The sequence below is a fragment of the Fragaria vesca genome, linkage group LG2, assembly GCF_000184155.1.
Source record: "Fragaria vesca subsp. vesca linkage group LG2, FraVesHawaii_1.0, whole genome shotgun sequence".
Classification (NCBI taxonomy): Eukaryota; Viridiplantae; Streptophyta; class Magnoliopsida; order Rosales; family Rosaceae; genus Fragaria; species Fragaria vesca.
In genome coordinates, this window is record NC_020492.1 from 1,311,407 (window position 1) to 1,323,823 (window position 12,417).

Sequence of the window (12,417 nt, forward strand, 5' to 3'; positions counted from 1 at the left end):
CAAACCAAGTTCAATTCTTTCAAATACAAAGTTAACTCGGAATACAACCCTAAAGAGCTTTCTCGACGATTTCCTAGATATAGTTACCTTCGACGCAGCCGTGGCCGACGTCGTAAACTTGGCGGAGGACGGCGACTTGCTTCGTCTTGCTCACCATCACCACTCAGACTTCGTCGGCGCGGTGATTGGATTTTTTGGCTGCTAACTGGTCACGGTGGATACAATATCGTCGACTGCGGCGAAGTTGAACATGGCTGATTGAGTCTCCAGATTGTCATTCTGCTAGACCTCTTTCCCATCTTCAGAATGAGAGAAAAGAAATCGTTCAAAATCTCACCCTTGGAGGCCAGATTTCTGATAGGGTTTGGTATTTATACCAAGCCATTAAGAATCCAACAAAGTCGAGCACTCATTGAAATCTTTGAAAATCGCTGAATCTTTGAATACTATCAGATTTCGATGGATAAATTTAAGTCTCAATTGAATACCGCAAGATTTTAAAAGAGTTTTTGAAATCTTGATTGAATACCCATAGATTTTTAGAATGCAAAAAAATCCTCCAGTCTTGATTGAATACACCCCTCTTAGTCAGGAAGCTTTGAATTTTCAATGTCGACTGGGAATTTAGTTTAAAGTCCTCAATTTGTTTTTCTTTTTCTAATTTAGTCAAGATGAGAGAATAAATAATGTCAATTTGGGTGAATTTTAAGACCAGTCAATTTAATTGTATTATCGGCATCTTCCGTAATTCTTCGCCCCGATCCCTTTTCCGCCGGGTCCAGACAAACCAACAGCTACTCATACGGGTCGGGTCTCCGTCCGTTTCATATAAAATAGTAAACCGAAAAAGGAAAAAAAAGAAAAAAAAGAAAAGAAATTAAAGAACAAAAGCCACACAGATCTCCACGCTTTTGGTCTCCTCCAACACCCCTCCCTCCATCCTCCGATCAACTCCCCGTCGCTCTTTGAAGCTTTGCAGTCATCCAGGTCAGCTCCCCTCTCATTCTCTCTTCTTGATTTTGGATCTGGGAATGTTCTAGACTTCGTCTATCTATAATCTCATTTGAAACCACTCGCTTATTGGAGAGAGCGCAGAAAATTTTGAACCATCTTTCTGCTCTGTGAATGCGCTGGGATTGGTATCCAAGAGCTTCTGATTCTGGATCTGTATTTTGTGAGGGGATTGCTTGTTTCTTTGAAACCCTAGCTTTTGGATAGCATTGTTAAATTTACTGAAATGTCCGTCTTTGAATTTTGGTCCCTAAATGTGTAAATGTTTGATGCTTTTGTTAATGTGGGTGATTTGTTTTGTGTTGGATTTGATTTTTAATACTGTATGGAACAGATTGTGAAGCTTGACAAGAATGGAGGGAGTCGGGGCCGGAAGCGCATCTGCGGCATCGCCTGTTAACAAGTGGATATATGATGCATCGAGGCTCTATCAGTACTATCTGGACAAGACAACTCCACTTTCGGTTTACAGATGGATTGGGACTTTTGTGTTGGTTGTCATTTACGCGCTGCGGGTTTACTCTGTTCAGGGGTTCTACATTGTGTCGTATGGTCTCGGGATTTACATACTGAATCTTCTGATTGGGTTTTTGTCGCCATTGGCTGATCCGGAGATGGGAGGAGGTGGTTCAGATGGGCCGTTGCTTCCAACCAAGGGTTCAGATGAATTCAAGCCATTCATCCGCCGCCTTCCTGAGTTTAAGTTCTGGTAACTACATGTTCCTGTTTTCACATTACTTGAGTTAATATTTTATAGTTGTCGTATTCTACAAATTATTAGTTATCTTCTTTGGACTCATGGTAATTGTAATGTCGTCCAAATCTTATGTTTTTGTTTGTTCCTGGAAATCATTGGTAGATGGGTTATTTAGAGATAAAACGGTGTTCAAGTTTCAAGACTGTAATACTTGTGTACTGTGCAATGTGGTCTGGGGAAAATGGAAATATTGGAAAATATGAGAACATCTAGACTGTTTTAGTATGTTATGTGGAAAATTGTAGTGAGGCTAATTTGGCAGGTATATTCGTCATGATTCGGAATACCCACACCATTGCATTTGACTAAATTTTTTTTCATCAAAGAACATCAGTGTTCGATTGGTTTTGTAAAGTAGGGAATCTCATTTTATTTCTTTATCAAAGGCCCTAGATATTTTTCAGAACTGATTCTTTGGCTTCATTCATTAATGCTGTTTGAAGTTTGAAGTAGGATGTTATTTTAGTTTTTTTTTATATTGTAATCTCATTTCTTAGAATTGTTGGTCTTCTTTCCTCTTGCCATTACTATTTGTTGTTCCGACCTACCTCCCTTGTCAATGATGTATGTGCTCTAGATTTAACTGTCAGTGGCTAGGTATCTATAGAAGTTTTAGTCAAGGATGGCGAAGAGTGGAGTGGAGAGTACTAGATTTGTCTGCCTTCCTAAAGAGCTTGGTGTAATGACATTTAGGTTAAAATGTGTCTTGGTGCATGACTGGAGTACCACAATGAGGGGCTGGATCCGTTTCAGAAGGGTCTGAGGTTCAGTGGTTCATTAGAAACTATGGTGAAGTTGCGCTCTCATGTGTGGTTCTTCAAGTGTATATGTTCCCTTATCTACTTTGGGCAACATGCTTTGTCACTTAAAGAGAATGGGTAGGCTATTGATTATCTGGCCTTGAAGGGAGCCGAGGTTCTTGCAATACCTATTTGTCCAAAACTTTGATACTTAGGAACTAGGAGTAGGAGGAAACTATCTCCGAAGGTGGTGGAAGGTGACAAGGATGGGATTTAATGGCTGTGTGGGACCCATGTTGTTATCCTGAAGCTCTAATCGTGGAGTCTTTAATGATGGATATATAAATACTGAATATAACAATTCCATGTCGTATCTGTGCTTTACATATTTCAGTAGGATTGAGTGGCTGCTTTCCATATTTGTTATCACTCTTTTTTCTGAAAGGAAAAAAAAAAAACAGCATCCGTGGAGTCTATTAACAAGGGAAATAGAAACACTAAATAGAGAGTCACCAGTAACTTGAAATGGTTACTTGAAGATTCTAATGCCTACTTATAGCTTGCTGAACCTATTCAAGCTGAGCCTTTGGCAAGCTTGAGCCATTTCATTTTTATACATTTATCTATGGCTTTGGTAATTGGTGGATGTTATTGTTAGGTGTGTCTGTGTGACACCTGAAGCCGTAAAACCCTGTTAGACAGACATTCTATTAGCAGCTGTTGCTGCAATGTAAGTTAGTGTTTTACCAATGTGACACATTACTTGAAGGTAGTCAAATTATTTTGTTGATTGAGTTTGTCTGCTATGACCTCCTGCTTTGTTGCGCCCTCTAAGGATCTTCCTACAATTTCTATATTATCCTGATTTATCGCCACCAGAAACAAAGATCCTGCCCAGAATCTAGTTGAAAAGGATTACACTTGTCTAATCACCTTGGTTTCACAGTTCCTCTGAATGTACTACTGTACTTACTATCTTTTTATCTCTCCTGTTATTTATATTGCTTTCATGGTTCAGGTACTCTTTCACAAAGGCTTTCTGCATTGGATTTGTCATGACCTTCTTCTCTGTATTTGATGTGCCTGTCTTTTGGCCAATACTTCTCTGTTACTGGATTGTTCTGTTCGTCCTAACAATGAGGCGCCAAATTGCACACATGATCAAATACAAATATGTTCCATTCAACCTTGGGAAGCAGGTGAACTTCTAATACTTATCATTATGTGTGCATGTGTGATACATAACCATTTCTAGAAGCACCATCTGTATATTATTTTGGTTACTAGTGTTGCACTGTGACCTTTGTGGACCGTGAGTTTGAAGAATAACTATCTGGTTATTTGTCTTTGACAGAAATATGGCAGCAAAAAACCTTCCTCAAGTGGCAGTGGCCGGAATGATTGAAGCCCAATTGTTGCATAACTAGAGCATTTAGCAGTGACTGATGGGGAGTTGTTTGTAGAAGAAAAAGTAGGCATTGTGAAGATTCATGATAGTAGAATTTTTCTGGAAGAACATGCATTTATGGATTTCATTGTGCCTTCACAGTTCACAAACTTAGGGTTGGATTATGTGTGGTCTTTTATTGTTATACGCATTAAATTCGGCTAAATTTTGATATGACTTCCAATGTATATCTGCATGATGCAGTAATACTTCACTCTTGAATCTATTCATGGAAAATTTCCTGCAGTGCCTGAAAGTGTGAATCCCTTTGTGTATCTACTCTTGGCCCTTTATTGAGCAACATGATCTCGGTTCCAAAGGCCTGTAGTGGCTTCAAATTTTATCTGACATTGATATATCGGTCGAGGTAAACTAGCCGAGGCTGCCTAGGGCAATTGGTGACCCAATGTTGCAAGGCATTTCTATTTTGTCTTGTTACTGGTGGTATTTACCCTAATGCTAAGGTAATTTGGAAGTAGGCTCCAATCACTAGCTCTTTGAACCATAAGCACGGGTTTATTTTGTCCACGACACGGACAATCGTTTTTTTTATATTTTATAATTCATTATTAAAATGAGATAACAAGTTACTTAAGTTACATTAACGCGTTAGTAAAATATTCACCACATTACTACGCGGATCGATCTTAGCGAGGGTGTTACTATAACGAGTTTAGTAACATACTCACCATATCAATACATTAGGTAACTCAGCAAAGCAACACACTAATCCCCTGCCGTAGGCAAACGAACTCGGAAATCTTGGAATCTTGCTGGTCACAAATTGGTGAACAGAGACTCGATTGATAGACATGGAGGTTCCATGTTATGTGGCTCGACCAATCTAATACGGAATAATGTGCAGAAAAAAATGAAACTAAACATGGTTACTAGGCAGTAAAATATTCTTGTAAAAATTACCTAGATAAAATCGAGCAAGTGGGCCCAGCCCCTTTAGCTGAGAAAGGAACACTATAAAAGCCTAAACCCAGCAAAACCCTAATCGGCAAAACAGAGTCGAAGCAGAACCAGGGGAAACCATGGGCAAGGTGAAAGGAAAGCATCGTCTTGATAAGTACTACCACCTCGCCAAAGAGCACGGCTACCGCTCCCGTGCCTCATGGAAGCTCCTCCAGCTCGACGCCAAGCACTCCTTCCTCCACTCCTCCCACGCAGTCCTCGATCTCTGCGCCGCCCCCGGCGGTTGGATGCAAATCGCCGTCCAGCGCGTCCCCGTCGGCAGCTTCGTCGTCGGCGTCGACTTGGTCCCCATCGCTCCTGTTCGCGGCGCCTTCTCTATCCAGCAGGACATAACGAGGACCGAGTGCGTCGCCAAGCTGAGGAGGCTGATGAAGGAGAACGGCTGCTCCGCCTTTGATTTGGTGCTTCATGATGGCTCCCCCAACGTCGGTGGAGCCTGGTCGTCGGAGGCTACGTCGCAGAACGCTTTGGTCATTGACTCGGTGAAGCTGGCCACGCAGCTCCTGGCTCCCAAGGGCACATTTGTCACCAAGGTACTTGAATTGGTTTGTTTCGGAATCGAAATTCGTTGCTGTATTCATTTGGTATTCCATCAGAAATGTATGTATTGGATTCGTTAAATCTGTATTCATCATTGCATTTCATCTTAAAACATAAACAAATTTTGTTTTCCACTTTTCAATTTGTGCATTTTGTTGCTGCGGATTGCTACCATTGCATTTTAGTTGTGTTCCAATATGTTTTGGCATTTGCGTGAGTTCATGATTCCTAATTTCTTTGATTTTGTCTTGTCTCAGATCTTCAGGTCACAAGATTACAATGCTGTCTTGTTTTGCCTCAAGGAGGTGATTTTCCTACTTCTCCAAACACATTTCTTAGTTTTAAATTGATGCGTTTATATGAGCCTCGTATGGGACATGTTTGCAGTTATTTGAGAAGGTTGAACAGTATAAACCATCAGCTAGTCGTAGTGCATCTGCGGAGACATATCTTTTGGGATTTAAGTACAAGGCTCCTGCAAAGATTGATCCTCGTCTGCTTGATATGAAGCATCTGTTTAAAGCCGTCGAACCTCCGAGGAAGGTAACTCCTAATCAGTGCAAACAGAATGACAGCTTCTTTCGTGCAGATGCTATATTCTAGCCTTTTGTTGTAATCATTGTTATATAATATCATTGACTTTTCTTGATCTAGGTGGTGGATGTACTAAAAGGATCAAAGCAAAAAAGACACCGTGATGGGTAAACTATCTTTCTGATTTTAATTTTGTTATATCAATAAACATCCACACTGCGGTTTCTCAAGAATCGTATAATGGCCTATGTTGTTTTTCTTACAAAATTTCAAGGTCATGCAACATAACAATTGATTAGTTATGCTCTGCTACCGACCATGTGTTTGAAACAAATTTTTAGTCTTAAGAGTGTTGCCCCTACATGGCTGTTCTTATGTGGAGAATTGAACTTTTTTGGCTGTCGCTATCAACAGAAATGGATTTTTTCAATATTGATGCTTGATTGTAATCTATATGCAGGTATGAAGATGGAGACACAATTTTGAGGAAAGTATCTGCAGCCGCTGACTTCATTTGGTCTGAGAGTCCTCTTGATATTCTTGGGTCTGTTACTTCCATAACATTTGATGATGTGACATCTTTGCCTATCAAGGATCATGGTTTGACAACAGAGGAGGTAACCATTTTTACTTCTCTATTTAGTTTTTTGTTTGGATTTTCCTTGTATCTAAATACTTTTAGTCTTCCACTTACTTTGATGTTTATGCTTTAACAGGTCAAAATCCTATGTGATGATCTGCGTGTTCTGGGGAAGCAAGATTTCAAGCATCTTTTGAAGTAAGACATGCTGCTTTTCTTGTTTATCTCTTGGATCATGTATAATTAGATTACTACACAGCATTTAGGACTTTGTTTTTTGTCCTCTTATAGTGCATACCTCTTTGCTTCCATAGCATCACTGTTGCTCTTGTTGATATTATAGATCTTGAAGGCAACCTGTTATTTTTGGGTAGTTATAACCTCTATCTATAACAGTTTGGAACCACTGCAACCATTTAGGAAAGGATTTGAAATCTGATCAAGATTAGAGTGACTAAACTGTATGAAGCATTTTAAGTAGATACCTTTAATACAGCTTTGGTAGATGTCTTGTCCTGCTACTGGGATGCATGTCATCTGACAATGGTTGATATTTCTGCCTGAATATCTTCAACCAGAGTGGGCTATCTTATTCAACTACGGTCATGTAAGCTCTATCAGCCACTAACTCCCTGCTATCACTGAAATTGCGGCTTATTTAAGGTTTTAACATTTAACTCGTTTGAAAGTTTGAAATGTTGGTTTTTTTTTTTTTTGGGGGGGGGGGGGGTACGTCCAACTGCTTTTCATATTAGATATTAGACAGTTATTAGAAAGAATAATACGAAATGATTCAGGGGTGATTGTAGTAATGTGTAATCCACATTGTAACATTGTACTGGAAAAAGAATAAAAAAGAAAGTTTGAATTGTTTTGCATATGTAGAATGCTTCAGTATTCCTTTTGCATTCTGTGATGCAGACTAATAGGTCGTGCTTGTTTTGTCACTTAGGTGGCGGGTGCAGATAAGAAAGGCCTTGTCTCCTTCTGAGAAAGCTACTGTTACTACTGCCCCAGATGTTGAAAAGGAGAATAAGGAGGATGATGATGACAGAATACTGAATGAAATGGAAGAGCTTACAAATGCTATGGAGCGCAAGAAGAAACGAGAAAAGAAGCTACAAGCAAAGAAGCGTGCTCAGGTTGGTATATATATTTTTTGTTTTCTTATATAATTGCATCAAAATGAAAATGTGGAAAAAAAACTTTCTGTTTGATTGCAAGGAAACAACAGAAACCCCTCTTCTTTTTTGCATTTTCTGGATGGAGAATCTTACCCATTTACTTCATATTAGGTATTTAGTCTTGCGCGAGATGATCTGTTTGTTTATTTTTCACCCCTGTTTCCTGTTTGGCAATCATGATATTGAAAGCTGAATTGAAATTTGCATCTTTCTGTTTGATAAGAATACTACCCTTTCGCAGTAGTGCAGATAGAGTGCTGATTGCCTTTACCTTCTGATTTACGGGTACCCATTACGCATCACCTTAGTTTTGAGTTATAGTTGTCCATTGCTTACTTAGTCCAAGTTTTTGTTTCTCAAGTTCTGACTTTTCCTAGTGTTTTGTTGAATGTAGCTTGGTATCTAATGGTCATCTTGTAGCTGAATATAATTTGATTTCTTTACAATGTTTGAGATAGTAGAGGTACACACATGTGTTTTGAATAATTAAGGTTTGCAAGTGGCTTTGCTAGACGACAGTCAACAATTATATACTATTATACAGATACGAGAAAGAGAAGTAGTATAAATTATAAAATGATCACAAATGAGTCCTGGACTGCAGCTCTAAGAAACATCAATAAGATTGCCATGTTATGGTACTGTAAAACATCACTAAATTTATATCAGTGGTTTGATTCTCAGCATCATGTCTGTTTTTGGCCATTTAATGCAGTACATCAATTGATTCAATTATGTTAATATTTGCCAGATTTCATTGCAATTTTTTATTATTATTGTAAGTCATATCAGTACCAGTTGGTCCCATGGGATTTGGTATCAAAGTAACCCTTCCGGGACATGAAAAAGCACATGAAATTTGTATACAATCTTCAGGCTCATTCGTTTATTCTATTTCTTAAATTTCCAGAACAAGGTCCGGAAGGCAACAGGGATGCAAATAGATGCAATGCAAGATGGTTATACAGATGATACTTTATTTTCCTTATCTGCAATCAAGGTATGCTCATTTAGTCTTAAAATTTTGTAACCTTTGAATAGCTTCGTTGGAGTCCCATATGTAGTGAATACTGCAATCTGCCAATCTCTATTCCTTGGCACAATGCTAAGATAGCTATATTTGTTTATTATGGAGCATGCTGTCTTGCAAATTCTTTTTCTACTTTTCAATTTATTTAGATGTTGATATAATTTATTGGTAATCTGCATAGATGAGGGTGAATTTACTCTCTGCAATTTGGTGATACCCGATATTAGATTATCTTATGTCCTTAAAGAACTTACAGGTGTCTGAAGCAACAATTAAGCTGCTGTTTTTTCCGTTGGATTTTTTAGTTTTATCTTAAATATAATGACTTTATGAACTTCACATAAATAAATATTTCTATATACATATATGTCTATTTCTGATGGTTTTATTGATGTCCTTCAGGGTAAGAAAGATCTGGTAGCGATTGATTCCACTGAATATGATGATGAGAATGGGGAGTTGGCAGATAGCGAAAACGAGGATAGGCAAGAGAAACCTGAGGAAGCATCTTCCAGTGATGTAGACTCTGATGACGGACGTAGAAGGTTATACATCTTGTCCCTCATATCTGATTGAAAGATAACAATATCTGTAGTCTGTCTATGCACTTAAATGATGGTTTTTGTTGTTAGATATGATGCAAAAATGGAAGAGCTTCTAGATCAAGCTTATGAACATTATGTGACCAAAAAGGAGGGAAGTGCAAAGCAGCGAAAGCGTTTGAAAGAAGAGGGTCAAAGTTTGGAGGTATGGTGTTTCCATAAAATGTGGAACTGTGTACATTTGGGACTTTTATTGTTTTTATACTTTTATGTTTTGTAGTCTCGGATTGTTTCTGCAAATCTTTGCGCAGATGACTAATATATCCTTTGCACTCTCTCTCTCTCTCTCTCTCTCTCTCTGAATGTCTGCCAAAAATGTTGCCAAGCTGATCCTGTCACATCAATTTTTTTTTCCCATATTTCTTTTTTGGTGTACCGGCTGGAGGATTTTTGTTGTTGTCATATGCTTAGTTTGTGTTTTCTGCTGTTCAGGATGTTGACGGTGAAGATACATTTCCATCTGATTACGATTCAGACAAAGATGAGGCTGATCAGGAAAAGAATCCTCTCTTAGATGCTCTTGATGATGGGGAAGGACCAACTCAGGAGGAGGTTACAAATAATTGGTTTAGTCAGTCAATCTTTGCAGAAGCTGTAGAGCAGGGGGATTTGGAGAAGTCTGATAGTGAAGACGAAATGGAGGTTGGAAGTCCAGAAGAGAAATTGCCCCTGCAAGAGAAGCCAAAGGAAAAGACTGTTGTTAAAAATGTTAGAGAAAAGCCTGAAAATCGTGTTATAGGGTCCGATTCCGCTCATGAAGTCAAAGCTAAGAAGGCAGATGACGATTTTGAGATTGTCCCTGCTCCTGATACAGATTCAAGTGATGATTCATCATCAGATGAGTCGGAGGATATGGATACCTATAGAAAAGCTGAGATACTGGCATGTGCCAAAAAAATGTTGTCAAAGAAACAAAGGGAACAGATGCTTGATGATGCGTATAATAAGTACATGCTTGATGATGAAGGCTTGCCCAAATGGTTTTTGGATGAGGAAAAGAAGCACCGACGACCAAATAAGCCAGTGACCAAAGAAGAGATCAATGCAATGAAAGCGCAGTTTAAGGAAATTGATGCCCGACCGGCAAAGAAGGTGGCAGAGGCTAAAGCTCGAAAGAAGCGGGTTGCCATGAGGAAGCTTGAGAAGATTCGCAAGAAGGCCAACACAATATCAGATCAGGCAGATATCTCTGATCGTTCTAAGAGCAAGCAAATAGACCAATTGTACAAGAAGGCTTTGCCCAAGAGGCCTAAAAAGGAGTATGTGGTTGCGAAGAAAGGAGTTCAAGTCAAGGTTGGCCCGGGCAAAGTCCGTGTTGATGCACGAATGAAAAAGGATGCAAGGGGTCGTGGAACAGGTAACAAATGGAAAGGAAAAGGCAGTGAAAAGAAAGGGAAAAATGCGAAGGACAAAAGAGGTAAAGGATCTGGAGGGAAGCCTTCAGGAAAGAAGGGCAGTACCAAAGGGAGAAAGATGGGCATGCATGACTGAGCTTTCATATATTACACATGAGTTGTTTGCTCTTTCATTTATTTATCTTATTTTTGTTCCTCCATTGCGATTAAGTTTTGTACCATTTTGATGCAGATTTCATTCGTTAAACTTTTTTTTGTTTGTCTCAGTTCTATCCAAGATATAAAATTATAAACCATCACAGAGAATGTATTGTGTGCAAAGCAATGAGCCAGAGAGAATAGGGTATTGCATATACTGATGTGTACGCTTCACTGCTTCAGATGGCAAGTGTCTAGAAGGAATGTGGATTTGGTTTGCGTTAGTGGCATTCGGAAGTGGCCGGAAATAGGAATGCCCGGTGCATAATGATTTGTTGGTAGCCTCCTGCGACCCCTTAAAAAAGGGCGATGGTTATGAGGTTAAGGCTTAATGATCCTGAGAGGTGACTTTACAAGTCGGAGCAGCATAAGCCTTTACAGAACCATCGACCTCTTCAAAGAATATCAATCAACTTCAAACATATCATTTTTGCCAAACCAAACCTCGAAGAGAACGACCACCAACACAGAAGAAAAACGAATAGTCATGATAATGATAAAAATTCCCAGTCCGCAGACCTTAATTTTCAATTTAACCAAAGAAACCACTATAACTTAGATGACACAAGGGGTACAACGCCATCTGCAGATTTTCACTTTCAGACACCAATACATCATCATGAACTACATAACTATTTCCAAATATAGAGAAAATCAAACTACATTGGGGTTTCAGTCTCAGACAAACTGGGAGAGGAACTCATCCACAGTAGTGTACTTGACATCAGGGTAAAGAGCACTAGCCTCGACTCCAACCGACGGATCAACCTCAAAGTTAGTTTGGTCTCCTTTCACGTAGACTGAGTGACAGATTGATGGTATCAGATTGGCTGGAACCGGAGCCTCTGCATAAATAATAGCACAAATTCAGAAGTTGCTTAATCTTGTTGTTACTCGTTAGTTTTTAATTTTTTATAACTAACCTTGAATGTCCTTGAGTAGTTGCTCCTTTGGGATATAGACCTTCTCAAGGGTTTTACCAATGAGTAATGCTAGGTGAACCACCTTTTAGTGAACCACCTAGAGCCCACCTTAAGTGGCATTTGACATGGCATAGACACATAATCAACTTATAATTTCTGTTTTTTTTTCTTTCTATTTTTCTTACTTATGGTTTTTTCTTTCTTTTCTTAATTGGATTTATCTTTTAAATCCTATTTCTTGGCTTTCTGATCGTATCCATCAAGTATTCATCGGACGTTATCTTTTCTCCTCTTCTCCCATGTCTTCTCAAACGTAGCCCTCACCTCTCCTTCAACTGAACATCATCTTTTCGATCTTATTACGGTTTCCTAGCAAGCATATATAACAAAAGCTAGCTCTGCCATTCCTTTTTCGGATGAAAATGAAAAAAAAATAGATAACATGTTATAGTTAGGGTTTGGAGAACTTGCTGCAACCATTCCAAAATCTTACCAACAGTCCCAAGATACTGTGCTCTACAAATCTACAATGTGT

The 12,417-nt window shown here is 39.0% G+C and overlaps 2 protein-coding genes and 1 pseudogene across 2 annotated transcripts; 2 read left to right on the forward strand and 1 right to left on the reverse strand.

The window, feature by feature from the left end:
* Positions 1 to 847: 847 nt before the first annotated feature.
* LOC101296722 (protein RER1B-like) lies at positions 848 to 4,201 on the forward strand. Its single transcript, XM_004289615.1, has 4 exons — positions 848 to 987; positions 1,346 to 1,720; positions 3,527 to 3,707; positions 3,863 to 4,201. Exons 2-4 carry the CDS (start codon positions 1,365 to 1,367, stop codon positions 3,911 to 3,913), a joined length of 588 nt encoding a protein of 195 aa, XP_004289663.1. The 5' UTR covers positions 848 to 987; positions 1,346 to 1,364; the 3' UTR covers positions 3,914 to 4,201.
* Positions 4,202 to 4,966: 765 nt separating this feature from the next.
* Positions 4,967 to 11,079, forward strand: LOC101296153 (adoMet-dependent rRNA methyltransferase spb1-like). Its single transcript, XM_004289614.1, has 11 exons — positions 4,967 to 5,469; positions 5,734 to 5,781; positions 5,864 to 6,019; positions 6,131 to 6,177; positions 6,471 to 6,627; positions 6,727 to 6,788; positions 7,543 to 7,732; positions 8,685 to 8,774; positions 9,207 to 9,349; positions 9,437 to 9,551; positions 9,839 to 11,079. The coding sequence occupies exons 1-11, from the start codon at positions 4,996 to 4,998 to the stop codon at positions 10,895 to 10,897; spliced, it is 2,541 nt and encodes an 846-aa protein (XP_004289662.1). The 5' UTR covers positions 4,967 to 4,995; the 3' UTR covers positions 10,898 to 11,079.
* Positions 11,080 to 11,637: 558 nt separating this feature from the next.
* The window catches only part of LOC101296437, a 2,207-nt pseudogene continuing 1,427 nt past the window's right edge, over positions 11,638 to 12,417 (reverse strand).